This window comes from Agelaius tricolor, unplaced genomic scaffold (assembly GCF_023055355.1).
Source record: "Agelaius tricolor isolate 1412-34295 unplaced genomic scaffold, bAgeTri1.0.p SCAF_5, whole genome shotgun sequence".
Taxonomy (NCBI): domain Eukaryota; kingdom Metazoa; phylum Chordata; class Aves; order Passeriformes; family Icteridae; genus Agelaius; species Agelaius tricolor.
In genome coordinates this window covers 41,019,723-41,035,457 of record NW_027269265.1, presented here as the reverse complement: position 1 = coordinate 41,035,457, position 15,735 = coordinate 41,019,723, and the positions used below count along the sequence as shown (strand labels likewise).

At 37.7% G+C, this 15,735-nt stretch overlaps 1 protein-coding gene across 2 annotated transcripts in view; it reads left to right on the top strand.

Annotated features, from left to right (window-relative positions):
- The window catches only part of EXT2 (exostosin glycosyltransferase 2), a 73,179-nt gene that overhangs the window by 41,667 nt on the left and 15,777 nt on the right, over window positions 1-15,735 (top strand). For both annotated transcript variants that reach the window (XM_071427578.1, XM_071427577.1), the window contains 2 exons: window positions 1,203-1,392; window positions 13,732-13,898. In XM_071427578.1, coding sequence (XP_071283679.1) covers window positions 1,203-1,392; window positions 13,732-13,898 — 357 coding nt within the window. The remainder of the gene's footprint in view (window positions 1-1,202; window positions 1,393-13,731; window positions 13,899-15,735) is intronic.

Genomic DNA, 15,735 nt, shown 5'->3' with positions numbered 1-15,735 from the left:
GAGGAATGTGATTGTTGGATGTATAAAGTTAACCAAAGACTAAATAGGGGAACAGAAAATTTCGACGTTTACTTCCTACAAATGTGACCTTGTAACTCTGAGTCTGTAAAACTTGCTTTACTCCTGATACAAGCAGGCCTATGGTATGAGTTTAGCTGGAGAATTTCACAGTATTTCTGTAAACTGCTGGCAATTGCCAACCTCTTACGAGTCTTCATAGTTTTTACAGGCTAGGATTCAAAACTTCCTTGCAAAACAGCGTCATTCAGTTTCTGCTTTCCCAACTCCCCTTTTCACCTTGTCCCAAGGGGTTTGGTTTTTCCCTTTGCTTCTCTGTCCGACCTCTGCTTGGAACGTCAGTTGGAATGGAAAATTTGAGACTAAAATCCTGGTGTTTTCATTCTTGTCAAATGGTCCCTTCACTGCTTCCTCCCCCATGTTGTCAGCTCCAAAGGGGGTTGGCACATTCAGTGGGAATGTAGTTGTCTGTCTTGTCTCTTGCCATCTGGGCTGGCTTCCCTATGCTGTGTATTGAAGTAAGACCTTTAAAGTCTCAAAAGGGATGCCCTAGTTAAAATTCTCAAGGAGCAGATAATTCTGAAATTCATCTTTGAATCTTATGTCTTTTAAATTTTTTTTTAATGTAATAGGTGAGATTTTTTCCACCATTGACCAAACTTTGTGGAAGCTCGTATGCTGCTCCTCTTTGTACCTGCTTTTTCCCTTTTTGCTTGGGTGCACATTTTATGCCAAGTTTATGGGTTTGTTCCTTTGCTTTTGTTGTTGTTAACACTTTTTCACTCTGAAATTGTAGTGCTGATTAAGTTTCTCTTTGTTTATTGAGTCCTGACTACAAATATAAAGGTCTTGAAATAATTATTAGTAAATGAGAATTGAACCATGCTAGCTGGGCTCAATTCACCTTGGTTTTCCTTCTCCAGAAATCTATCTACCTCTTCCACTTTAGTTTTTGCCTTAATCTCTATCTGGTTGCAACATTACAGCCAGACATAAATGAAAATTGAAATAAGAAAGAGATTGGAATAAAGGTTTTGAGAAATTGCCAAAGTCAGAATTGGAGAATTGCCTGATCTGAGCAAATTACAAATCTGATGGTTAGGGCCTGGCTATATGAATTAGTCCCTACTGTGATAATTTACCTTAAACAAATTGCTTTGCTGTTTTCTTGTATTCCTTCACAGAAATGGAGCAGTGTGAGCAACCCACTCTTCCTTCCACTGATCCCACCTCAGTCCCAAGGTTTCACAGCCGTTGTTCTGACCTATGACCGAGTGGAGAGCCTTTTCCGAGTTATCACCGAGGTGTCTAAAGTGCCCAGTCTATCCAAATTGTTGGTAGTCTGGAACAACCAGAATAAGAATCCACCAGAAGGTAAAAACCTGTGGTAGGGGTGGTGGAGGAAGGTGAAACTGGGCATAGCATGTCTATTGACACCTGTTACAGAATGACCTCTCTTCTACATCATTTATATTCTAGAAGTATTTAATGGTTCTTTCAAAATAATGGGTTTGAATTTTTTGTGACAAAGTGTCTGAAAGTGAAATAAGAGAAGCCAAAGTAGATAACAAGAACAAAAGCATGCCAGTGGTTGTGCTGGTAACTTCTGAATCAAAAGTTATAAATACAGTATTGCAGAAACATTTCTGTCTTTAGCATTTTTAGAGGGTGTAGTAAGGAGAAGTTTATTTTTGATCTGTCAATACTTGCTTTTATGTCTTTGTAGACAGACTTCTGTCACAGTGTATATACTGCTGCTACTGGACTGTTTCTAGAGCAAATGCTGTTCAAAGCAGCAGAGTATTTTGAATGCTTGGAGCTATAAAATAAGTGAATATTTCGATTGATTGTTGAAATTAAAATTTGGGACATTTCAGGTGTCCAAAATGGAGTCTCCATACCACTAGAATATCTTGTGAAAATGCTAATGCTTGCTCAGTAAGACAATACATAACTGCCTGTTTTAAAATATTTCTGTATCTACCACATATGGTATACTGTGCTGCTCTCTGTCGTATGTGAGTGAGTCTGGTGTCATCTGCATGGTTTTTAAATTGTTTTTTAATATATGGTTATTTTAAAATGTGGACTCATTCACAGGCATTTTCCCAAGTTATTTATATGTGTAGATTTTTGGAACGAGGTTTGGTTTCAAAGGTATATTAATTACTCCAGTGTGAATTCAGTGCTGTAAACCTCTCAATTGTTTTGTTTTCAGTAGCTGAGATGTACTTTGCCAGCCTGGCATAATGCTGTACTGTATCCCTTTGTACCAGCACTCAGTCTCAGTCTGCCCAGTCCTCACAGCTTGCTGCCTACATTTTCAAACCAAAGATCCCTGTTCCATGTTTGTCTCCTTATATGCAATGTCATTGTACACTCCATGGGCTGCTTTGTGTCCAACCAACTCTCTTCTTTCCCATCCCCAGGCTGCCTGCCTCATGACACCGTGCTGCTCCTAATCTTTTCCCAGGTCCTCAGCTGGAAACACATGTCCTGACATTATTGAATTCCATTATGAAATCACCATGGAATAAATGGGAGGTCTTGCCCCATGTAAAGGAAACTAACTAGGCTGGGCCTTTGGTAATCCTCTCCAGTGCTAGACAGACTCTACAACACTGCTCATTTTATTTCTGTGCTTACTCTTCCCTAGGGTGACTTTCTTCGAGGTCTGAATACCAGTACTAAAATCCTGAGCATTGTGCTGGGCAATTAAAGCCTCCTCTTCTCATTCTGGATTAAATACTGTAGCTATAGTAGCTGTAATGAGTCTGGTTCCCATGTGCTGTACATATGGATCTGTCATTCTCATCTGAAAATGTGGTGATTTTGTGGGACAAGAAATGTTGCCTTCTAGGAATACGTGTTCAAAAGAAATGTTGCATTGTGGATTCTTCTGAAGCAAATGAAGTGTGTTGTTAGGTTATAATTCTCTTTCCAGAGGCTTCAACTGCTGCTGTGTTCTACTCTTCAAGGTTAGTTATTCTGTGTAGCAGCAAGATGCAACATAGAAATTATTCCCTGACCACTCAATTTACCATCTCCGAAGAGCTGCTTAGAGCCAAGCTGTTGCTACTATTCACTTGGCTCATTTGCCATTTTGGCAACTTGCTACAGTTGGAAGCAGAGTAACTTTATTGCTTACTTTTAAAAGTGTTCTTTATTACTTCTGGGCTAAATACCTCAAGTTTAGTCATATTTTAAATGTTTTGCAACCCTTTAGAGTAAAAACTGTTGTGTATAAATTGATAACAACAGGAATTTTTGCAGTAAACAGTTATTTTCTAAAAGCAAAAAAGCTTAGTGATATATACATTTATATGATCACTGAGTGTGGGTGGATTCAACCCAAATTAATTGTTTTCACATTTCCTTCAAGTGAGTCTGAGATACAGGAGAGCTGAAGCAAATAGATCATTAAAATCACCTTTTCTTTTCAGTCATTGTATTTGTCTTGAAAAACAAAGTGTGTTTAATTTTTTTCTGCCTCTATTACCCCTAAGTCATAAACTAGTTAAAAAAACCCCAACCTGTAGAGCTTAAAATTGTGGACTTGAGAGCACAGTTGAAAGCATAAGCAGTTTTGTCCTTGCATTAGCCTAAGCATTGCATTGAAGCGAATAACTATTTGTTTTTAGTGTCCCTTTTCCCTTTATTGCTGTTAAAATCATTGTAATCTCTTGGCCCATGGCTAGAGAGAGGTCAGTTTGATTAAATGAACTTGTTTTATTCCAGATCCATGCAGGGCATTCCACTTGGCTCTTCAGCCAGTCTCTCGTTCAGTCTGTCTATTAGTGATCCTAATCCTCGGACTTCAAAGCTTCTGCTGTTTATAGCCTGTTAAAGCCAGGAAGTTTCTGATGGATTAGAACAAGGAATGAGTTTGAAGTTTGTAATGTGCACCACTGTCACTGATAAAGTCTAGTTTATTACCCTACAGTAGTATCTGCACTTTTATGGCTATTCATTTTTAATTGGTTGTAGTAAAGCAGAGGTGCTTAACCTTCTAGAGCATCAAGTGCTTTATTTCTTGGTCCTTTCCACGTAAGGGACATGTTTCAGTACAGAAGCAGATCTTGGCTTTTGTCATTGCAGGTCTTCATGTCTTCATTTTGTTTTGCATGTGTAAGTGGGAGGGCTGGGTGAAGAACATCCAAATTGCCTTCCTTAGTGAGTATGTGTGCTAAATTGAGAATTGGGCTTAGGTTTCCTGGGATGCAACTGGCAAAGTGCCACACAAGTGACATGTGGCCTTTCCTTTCTTTCCTCTGTCAACACCATAAAATTATTATGACTGAAAATATCATTATTATCAAAACAATATGCTATGCATTTGCAATAGTGCCTTTATGTAATGATACGACTTAGGAGGAAAACCAGGTGAAAATTCAATACTCTAAAAATTGTACAAAATTTAAGATAATGGAGTCCCAGGTGGTCACTGCCATCAGTAGTGCTGAGCATCCCAGCTAAGAGGCTGTAGCTGATTTCATCTGCTGTGCAGTGGTAACAAGTGTGGGGAGTGTGCAAGGTGTCTGGAAACAAACTCTTTTCAAACCTAAACCTCTCGGGGCAGATGCAGCTCTGATGCAACAGGATTTTTTTGTTATGTTGGCTGATAAAAAAGGTAAGCAGGTAAGAGGGCAATGGATTAATTAAGCACTTGTCTGGAAAGTTTTCAACCAAGTAGTGTGTAAAAATATAAAATTGGAGAACTACATGTGTGTGGGTGGGTTAGATATCAGTAGTAATTTTAAGATTGTTTTTTCCTTAGCCTTAAGAGTTTGTAAGGATCATTTTTTTTAACCTAATGTCTGAGAGCTGTCTGTGGAAGTCTGAACTGATGGTTCTGTGTTTTCTTTAGAATCAGTGAAAAGAAACAAGATGAATCTATGAGAAACACAGATGTCTTGTGCAAAGACAACAAAGTTTGAAGTTTACGCAACATTTTTGATGGTAAAAATATTGAATCTTATATGTGAAATAGCAGAAAGAAAATATCACATACAGTGATGATTCTACTCTGGAACCTTAAAACATTATAGAATCAGCTTGTTATCTTAAGTACTCAATGAATTTAGGGACATGATCTCTGCTCAGTGTCTTTGGCTGAGTTTTGCTTATTTTCTGTGCCATGCATTGTATGCAAGAAGCCCATCAATGCAGCAGTAATGTCAGTAGGCTCATAACTGTGTGTATAATACTAATAAAAATAGTAAAAGCCTTGAAATACTACAGGAAAAAAAATATATTTTTTTCCCTCACAATGGATCAATTAAAATAAACATTGTGGTTTAAGTGCCTGCTGCTGGGAATATTTTGTAGAAATCATGATTTTCTCCATCAGCCAAATATTTTTTCCTTTCATTTGTGTTTTTCTAAATTGCTAGTTCTGAAATTCAAGAAAATAGTCTGTGATAGAAATTCCCACCAACATTTGTTTCAGACAAATGAAGAAACCACTTGGTCTACCACATAGATCATATTATAATGTAAAAATTCATTACTGTTAGGAAATATGCAACAAGCTAGAAATAATGTGTGATAGACTGATTCCTTAGGTTGTTTTATAAAAATGAAAAATGTATTTTAAGGAATGTGTATTTTCTGTTTAGTGGTGGATCCTGGAGCTAAGTTGCTATAAACTTCGTATAGTATTACTGAAATAATAATCTTTGTATTTCTATTTGATGCTGTTTTAAACTGTATTTAAATAGTTTATATCAATAACATTGATATAAACTATTGGGGCTAAAGAGAGTATCCTTTGGGTTGCTGTACCTTAAGGAAGCGCTATCTAAAAACAAATTAATAAAAACTGCAGTGACAGGTTTGGGTTTTTTTGCATACTGTGCCTTTGGTACTCAGCACTGATAGGACTGGGTTTTTTAACTTCTAAGTTTTTGATTAATTTGGCTTCTTGATGATGGACTTAATGCCATTTTCCTTGATTAGGTAGAGAATTAATTCATGGTGATTTTAGTCTTCCATAAGGCATATTACAAACATTTTGCAATATTACTTCCTAGGGAAATCTGGAAAGTTATCCTATCAAACCCATCTTAACAAACTGGGCCCTTGTGTCCTAGAACCAAATGTTCTGTTTTGTTATACACAAGAGTAATTCTGTGGATTTCTGTAGAACAATATAAACACTTTGATGTGGGGAAAAAGCACCTGTTTTGAGCTCTAAACAGACTTTTTCACTCAGCTATAATGGAAGGAATTCTGATAATAAGTAGATCTAACATGCCTGATGTTGCTTCTGACAGTTTTTTTAAACTTCAGACTCCAGCAAAATTCTGCTATTCAGTATCAGAGACTGAAAAAGTGTTAATTAGGTTTCATCAGCAATGTTCAATTAGCTGCATTCATGCAAACTACTATAGACCAGCTAGAATAAGCATCAGATGAGAGCTTGTACAAAAGTTCAGGTATGAGGATTGGTTATGCTGTATGGGATTCTGTGCAACTGCAGGTACAAACAGAGCATGTTTAGAGATGTTTTCTGCCACTTTTTTATCAGTCTTTGTCTACATTGCAAAACTTCTGGAAGGGTTTTTCCTTTTTATATTTCTAAATGGGCTCCAAAGAAGTTTTGGGAAGTGGGAGCATTATATGAATTAATATTCTGGACCCAGATTATCACTAGTGATGAGATATTCTTAGCTGTTACTGAGGCAGTAAAGCAGAAAAAAAATGTTTGTACAAATGTCTTTGTTTGAGTCATCAAAATGCCATGATTTTAGCCAGTAAGTGGATTTTAAAAAATTTGTTATATTGGTTTTAATACTGACAGGCATTCAGTTCTTGCCATCAGGAGTGTATACTGTGTTTCCAGTTCCTCATTATCCTTACCTGCTGCTTCCAATTGCAAATGCAACAAACTATCTGCATTCAAGTATTACTTGCTATTTTTTGAACTTGATACTACTTAGAAGTGGTGTCCCAAGAATAGTTGTTAGCTCTGTACAGCTGCTGTACTGATTCTCATTTTTCCTACGTTGAGTGTTGAAACTGGGAATGGATGATAAGTATGCAGAGCAAGTAATTCCCTTTGTAAATCCACTTCTGTCTGCTGACAAGATCAACAATAATGTTTGTGCTGCAAAAGGACTTCCTGGCATGTTATTAGCTTCCCAGTTTCTCAGAAGCAAGGATACAGAGAATGGTGCTATTTAACAACACGATGGTGTGTCCTGGCTCCGGCTGGGAGAGGGTTAATTTTTGCATCCTGTACCACCTCACTATTCTGTACTACCTCACTCAGTTCAAGGGAAAGGGAATCGCTTCCAAGGAGAAGGGCTTCTTTCTGGTGGAAAAAACCTGCTGGGAGGAGCTGTCTGGTATTGTTTATTGTTGGGTTTTCTTCCATGTGAATAGTTTCTTTTCCTGTTGTTAGTAGGTTGCCACTACTGTTCATTTTATCTCATTGCTGTTTGCAGTAAGTTGTTTTTAACTCAACTTATGATCTTTGCCTTTTGTGCCTCCAATTCTCCTCCTATGTATCCTCCTGCAGCAAGGAGGGGAAGGGAAAGAGTGAGAGAGGTGTGTGGTTTGGAGAGTCTTGGTGGGCACTGAACTGAGGAGTACCATTCCCAAACCATGGCACAGTGCCATTTCTCTTGGAAAAGAAATAATACATTCCATGGAAATATTGCGCTCTATTATTTTTAATGATCCCCCTTTTATGTATGATGTAGCAGTTCATTCAGCACTGAAAACAGGGCTGGATTTCAGACTAAGAAATCATTTTTTATATATGAACAGTGTGCAAGCTTAGTTACATTTTCATTACAAACATCTGATCACAAGCCTAGGGAGGTGTGGAAAGTGAGAGAGATTTTCTGTGTGAGAGGGTATTCCTTTAGGTTATAATGAAATTGCCTCTTTCTCATGAGTGTCCTCCCTTCTCTTATCTGCATGTCTCATGTGATTCACTGGCAGCTGTAGCTGAGAAACACATAATTAGAGGATGGGATTTTTTGCTGCTCTTTTATATGGAAGTGTTTTAACTGCGAATGTAACTATGGCACCTTTTTATCCTACAGTTTAAATCATCTTGAAATCATACTTGAAAATTTTGCTGTGAGATTTGGACTTGCAGGACTTAATGGTGGAATTGTGGGCTGGCCAGAATCACCACCATGTATGGGTTGTTAGGGTCTGTAAGCCCATTAGAAGAGGGAGCTGCATTGGGCAAAGTTGGGAAACTGGTGATTTTGTGTTGAGAGGACCACACACTGTTTTCTATGGGCTTTTCCAGCAATCAGTGCATCAGTAGTCCTAAATAGCAGATAATTCCAATCATGACCTGAGTCATTACCAGAGAGCAAGTGTAAGTGTTATTCACTCTTTACTCCTGATTGTTTCAGTATGACACACAATAGGAGATGCCTGTCATTCTCTTCAGAATCCTTACATACATAGTCTTGTATTCACTCCAGAGAGCTCTAATTCCATAATTTGCTTCTATTTTCAACTGCATCACAGAGTCCTCACTGATTTTTTAAAAAGTAAGAGTAGTCCCCAGTCCAAACATGCATTTTTATTTTTGTACACCTAAAGGATCTTGTTCCATGGTGTAAGATTCTTAAGCATCTTTTGTTTGCCATACTCTATTAAAGGTCTGTCTTACTGTAAGAATAAAGCCTGTGCTTTTACCTTGGTTATAACAAAATCTTGTAAACTGAGAATTTCCTCCGTATCTGTTTTGTTAGTGCTGAAGTTTCTCAGAAATTTCCAAGCAGTTTCTGAAAACTCAAAGTCTGATATTACAGAAGTGGCAAACCTTTTTCTGATTGCTCTTTAAATACAAATACTTTTCTCTTGTAGTCCTTTAAAATAAATATAGGCAATTTTAACCTTCCTGATGGATTCTAAAACTTTGACTTCTGAAGTGACTGTTGTCTTTTTTATATATGTATTTCTTCTGAAGTTCCTGTGGCAGAGCTAATTTGTAGTACTTGGATCTCTCACTGGAGCCTGCTGTCCTTTATGATAGCCAGTTTTGCCAGGGTTGCCAGTTGTTACCCAGGTGCCATTGCTAACATCTGCCATGTGCTTCAGTCTCTGTAGAGGCGACAACCTCCAGTATCCAGTCAGCTCTAGGCAGCAAGGAGCCGTGTGCGTTTCGCATGCTGCAGAGTAACTGGTACCCTAATGTCTTATTCAAAGTTTCTCCAAAATGCTTGTATTTTCTTTTCATTAATCTAAGGCTAAATTCAGAAACTTTATATTATGTTTCTCAAAGCACAAATATTTGACAGTAACATACCCGTTGTTGAGAACTGGTCATTTTGAGAGACTTTCCAAGACCTTAGTAAATCATGTGGATTTAAGAGGATTTGCTGACATCTGAGATGCGTGCTGATTATAATTAGATTACATCTTCATTTTTCATACACTTTTTATTTCTTTTTCTTCTCTAACCATTTTTTATGCAAGGGACATGTCTGTTAGTAAGCTATCAAGTAGCTGATTTTTCAGAAGAGCTGGAAGTTTAATACTTACATACATGCTTGTTTTTCTGAATTATTATTTTTCGATCCTAGTGATTTTTCAGTTTCAATTTCTGTTTCAATATATTCCTGCACTTTGTTGCAATTTGGTTGTCTTTTTTTTTTTCAAAATGTAGTAGACAAAAAAAGAAAAAAAGGCTGAATAAAACAATGCTTTACATGTATCAAATGTAAACTTTGATGCTACATATAAATACAAATTTACAAATGCATGCCTACCTATGGCAATTCTGATGGCAACTGAAACACTTGTAACAGTATTTTTGGGATCGTTGAGGCTGCATAAAGTTATTTTCTACCAATTCTGGGATTACATTTGGATAATTATAGGCAATTATCCAAAGGTCTTTAAGAAGCTTGCAAACATTACACAGTCTGTAGTTCTTATGAGGCAATGACATCTGTCTTTGTGAGGTACCTGTAAGTGTCTGTTACCATTTATAAAATGACACTTGCACATTGTATGGCAAACCAGTAAGAAAGCAGTGAGTGAAATCAAGAGTACTAATTTGCAATAAACACTTCCAGTCATTCAATGTTACTGCCTCCTAAGGTTACAATGACTAGGAAGCTGAAAATTTCGGAATATCAGTGGTCTCCTACTGGAATCATAATTTCAGACTGTGATTCATGCTGGGCTTTTAAAGACCTTATGGTGCTGAGAATAAAATGAGCTCGTAATGCTATAACTGGAATCAATGCTCCATTTCTGTAGTGGCCCCAAGGAGCTTGCTGTATGTCCCCAGCTGGTGGCTGACTCTGACTCCCCTGGAGTCCATCAGTAATGGGATTGAATCCATATTGACCAGCTGACTACTGGTCAATATCACAAACCACTCAAATGTGCCAGGGCTAATGACTTGTGCCTTCTAGTAGAAGGACAAGAGTTGAGTGAAACAGGATAAGAACGTGCACACATGTCAAATAAAGGCCATGGTCTACAAGACCACAAAGATAAAAGTAGGTTTTACAGACACATTTTCAAACTTACAAGAAAAACTTTGGGGTGGGAAACTGAATGCTGAATACAAATTTGCCCAGTAAATATCACTCCGTGTTTCTTCTTCATTTTTTTTTCTTTTTTTTTTTTTTTTTGACCACCCATGCCTGCCAATCCTCCTTTCTAAAATACATCTCCAAGAAAAACTGACTTTTGAAGACTTTCTGTGGTTTGGAAATACTGCTTTGTTTTCCTGAGTGAAGTAGTGTTCAGACTCTGGTGTCTTTTAGCAGTGTGCAGATTTGTGAGTTTTAAGTCTGAGAGGCCCAGTGGCAATGGGGATGGACACTTCTTCCTGAGAGCGAATTTTACTTGTACATGTGGGAATGAAGCAGCTTCTCCTCTTCTCTGGTACTGTCTTCCTAGTGCAACAGACTGACAGTGGAAAGAGTGCAGAACTGTCTTGGAGGCAGACTTGATTCAAGGTTATAATGGAAGTGAAAGTGTGTGCACATAATTGTATCCCATTATTTTTGGTGTTTGTCAGCCAGCGTTCTTCAGATCCTTTTGCTGAGAACAATTCTAGAATATGACCATATGTTGTTGTTTAAAAACTTAAACCATTTCCTTAGGTTAGGACTTCTCTTTATTTTTGTCCTTAAAGTGACTTTTTCCATTGACACCTGTTTTAACTTCCACTTTTTATTCTCAGAACACAGAAACAAGGATCTTATTTCCTTACGCTCTTTTCTGAATTTCTGTATTTGCTCCCCATGTCCTAGTAGTTTTATTCAAACTTCAATTCTTATCCTGGTGACAGTCAACAATCTTAACTGTTCATGGAGTTTGAGGCAGAAGGTGCAGGAAGACCATCTGGTTGACCTGTGTGTCGTAAGTCACCACATTGCCTTTCTTTTCAGTCCAGTGACTTCAAACTTGACTGCATCTTCTATAATAATACCCAGTCTTGTTGAAAGACAAGATGTACAGAACCAATTGCTGTCCTTTTAAACTTTTGCCAGAGGTTAACCACTGTTGCTATTAAAAATGTCTGCCTTGTACTTTGAATTTGCCTGGCTTTAGATTCCAGTCATTGTTTTTTGTTATGTCTTTCTCCAGTTTGTTGAAGATACATGTCATTTTTCTTCTTGTGTAGGTGCTTGTACATGTTAAGCAAATCTACTTTTTGTTCATTCTTTTAGTAAACTAAACAGATTGATCTCCACGTTCTACTAAAAGGCATTTTCTCCTGACCTCACATAACTCATGTGATTCTTTCTGCACCATTTTCAGTGTTTTAACATGGTTTGAAATATAAAAGTGCCAGAATGAAACAGGATTTTAGCATCTGTCTGTCTGTGTCTGCATACAGGTAAAATTGTCCTGCCCTTAGCCCTGACTTCTTATTACATACCTGACTATACATACAAAAATTATATAAATCCATTCTGCTGCAGCAGCATGCTGAGAACTAATGTCTGCTCTATCCCTTTAATCCTTTTCAGAAGCTATTTTTAGGGAAAAAGTTGCCTTGGTCCTAGTGCTTAATTGTGTCTCAAAAGTGTCAGTGTGTTTTTTGTTCAAATGAACCTAGTTTACTAAGCAGTCCTGTCATATAGAGTTCAGTAAGCTCTGTATGACTTTATTGTGCTCACTGTTTTTCATGTCTCCAGGCTTTGTGTCACTTGCACTGAAAATTTATATATATTTCAGACATGAAAATTCCAGTGCCTTCAGGCCCAGTATCAGTTCCTCTAGACTCCACTTACCACAGAATCAGAGAATGGCTAAGCTTGGAAAGGACTTCTGGAGATCAGCTGTCCAACCCATCTCTCAAGCAAGAACATGTCCAGATGGCTTTCAATATCTTCAAGAGCAGAGATTTCATTACATCATTGGGCAACCTGTGTTAGTGCTCAGTCACACTCACTCTGGAAGGGTCTCCCCTGATGTTTGGAGGGAGCCTCCAGTGTTTCAGTTTGTGCCATTGCCTCTGGTCCTTTTACTGGCCACCAGTGAAGGGAGTCTGGTTCTCTCTTCTTTGCATCTTACCTTCAGGTATTTGTTCATAGTGGTGAGACCTTCCTTGAGCCTTCTCTAGGCTAAATAGCCACAACAGTCTCAGCTTTTTTTTTTGTAGGGGAGATGCTCCAGTGCCATCATTACCTTTGTGGTTCTTTCCTGAACTCTCTCCAGTTTGCCCATGTCTCTCTTGCTTTTAATTAAAATATATTTTCATGAACAGTTGCTTTTGGGATGCATCATACTGTAATAATGACTACTGTTAACCTTTGTGCTAGAAATTGTGCATGGTTATATGCATTTAGAATGAATGTTTAATATTCAGACCTTGCTTCAATTTCCTTTAGCTTGGTGCTCTATATTTACACCTATAGTTATTCTTTTGTAGGAATAGAATAGGGTTTTGAAAATTTTTGAATATATGCAGAAACTGTTAACATGACACTTAAGGTGCTACATGTTAAACACATAGGAAAAAGTAGAAATTATACCATGCTATTAATTGGTAGGGTGAATTTGATCCAGTTTTGTATCTATGGGGGGTTCTGTTGCTACTTAAATCCTCATTTGACTTGTGAATTTAATGGTTGTGTACTCCAGTGCTCTATTCTACTTGGAGGAATGCTGTAAGGCACAAGTTAGAATCCATTTGTATTTATCTAGATTTAAATTATCACTGTAACTTAGGACTTTGAAGATGAAAGAAATTGCTGAGACAGAGAATCAACTCCTTAGCAATAGTCAATAGTGCTAAACATTTAATTGATATAATAATTTTTTTTTTTGCTCAGCTGTTGATAGAACTAACATTCTTAATCAAATTCTTTATGATCCTAGACTTGCAGTCAGTGATTGTATCCCGCTGCTTCAAATTATTTTAGTTGCAGTTGAGTGAAGTACCTTTTCACACTGTGTGCCCTGAACCAATATGTATTATCCCTGCACTTGCTCTGTGAGTGTTGCAAGTTGTTGTTTTGGGCAAGCTATCCTCTGTGTGGCTGCCCATGAAGCTCTTTGTTGAGAGATACAGAGGGAAATGCAGCTGAGCTTCTGTCTCTTGCCTTCATTGCTCTTGTGTTTGCCAAACCGAGACTGCTGTAAATTCACCATTAAGAAGCATTTGTTTAGAAGCAAAGAAGAAAAGAGTAAAAAGCAGCTAAGATGGATATGCAGATTCAGAAGTAAAGTATAACGTTGAATTCTATTTCTTTCAATTTTTCTCTCTAGATTCCCTCTGGCCAAAGATTCGTGTTCCCCTGAAAGTTGTTAGGACTGCCGAAAACAAACTTAGCAACCGCTTCTTCCCTTATGATGAGATTGAAACAGAAGCAGTGCTGGCTATTGATGATGATATCATTATGCTAACCTCAGATGAACTTCAGTTTGGCTATGAGGTAAGAGAATTGGTTTTTCCCTGTCTCCAGGCCATTGGCTTCAACATTGCATAGAAAGTGTATATAAAGTGGAGAAAGCACTGTGCAGTATGTTGATTCAGATTGTTGCATCTCTCTTTACTATAATAGTTCAATGCTGACTGAAACAGTTTTACAGATAGTCATTTCTTTATTGAAAAGCCTGCCATCTGAGAGGTTTTCAGTAACTGGCACAGGAGTGCCAAGAGACTCTAGAAAATGTTGTAGTGGAATAAGTGTAGGGGAAGCAGTCTGAAGACTGAGCTGCATTCTTCTTAACTTCAGATAAATCAGAAATGCTAGCCAAGGGAACATGTCTTGATGGGCAAGACAAGTTTCAAAGATTAAGTGTTGGGAACAGAGGAGGCCTCTTGGGGACATACTGAAGTAAGGTGGAGTGCAGTGAAAGGAAGAACTGAAGAATTTCAAGGAGGGGACACGTGGATCATGTGCTTGAAATGGCAAAGCTTCAGCAGCTGCTCTTCTGATGAGGGTATGGACAGAAAGAGAGCTTGTCCAAATCAGTTACTCATGGCAGTACAAAGAAGTGACACTCTTCATAGCTACTTGAATTGCTTGTTAAAAGTACTCTTGAAGCAACACTGTTGTCTTCCTTCCAAAATTATGTTTTGAATTAGGTAATTTTTTGTCTTCCATTTGTATTTGAGTGTATAACAGTCCATAATCTAAGTCCACAGTCCATAATCATTACTGTTATATGTGCATATTTAAGACAAAGATGCTCTATTTGTAAACAAATCAGAAACATTAGAAAATGTAATACCATATTTTAAGAAAGCTTTGAATTATTTAGTCACACCTGTACATGCATTGTCAACAGCAAAACAACACTGGGCTTCCTAAGTGAGAGCTAGAACATGATACTGTTAGCCAAGTTGAATGAAATGATGAAAACTGCTTCTCTAAGGTGGAGAAAGCTAGTGAAATGTGATAGTTGTCCAATTTTTAGCAATCTTAAGTGCAGTTAATACAAGATGATATTTTTAAAAAATACATTGGATGTGTTTCTTTAACGTATGTACACATGGGGTGAAATATTGCTCTTTCTCCCTCTTGAGTAAAAAAGACTGTTAGCAAGTAAAAAGCTTTTGGACTCCAGAAATGTCTTGTGATGATGTAGGTATGCTGAAGTAATAACAAAGATGTTAAGTAGTGGAGACATAGGTTCCATCTATCATGTGTGTCTCCAGAAAGGAAATACTTTCCTTGCCAGGTTAAGAGTAGTGAGTTAATACATGAAGTGTGAAAGATGGAAGGAAGAGAAGACAACTGAAGGAAGGGGATTTTGGCTACACAGACCTTCTCTATACTTTGTTGTATACACTGAATGTTTTAAGCCCTGTACTGCAACAGCAGAGCTTACTTCTGCCTGTGTTGGTGCTTATAACTACTAGTTTTGAGAGTGATCTGATGGGATGAATGATAGCAGATCCATAATGTACATGCTGCATAAACCCTTGCTCCATTTGCAATTTGACTTCCATTTTCATAAAGCTGTCTGAAAGTGCCTAAGAGTAAGGAGTGACTTACCAAAGTCACCTAAGTGACCGTGTAAGTAGTTCTGCTATTGGCAGAGCAGGCTTGAAGGGCTTTGAAGCAAAGATTCAAACTGCAGCTGAGTTCCAGCTGTGTCAGCCAGAAGTCATGTGAAGCAGAACCTTGGTTTTTTTTGTGTCTGAACTGTTACTTTTAACACCCTCAGTGGATAATATTTGTAACATGACATGTATTGAGTCTGGTCACACCAGAAAGGAATTATCCTCATGAAAAACAAAAATAAGGCAAAGAAAACTTGATG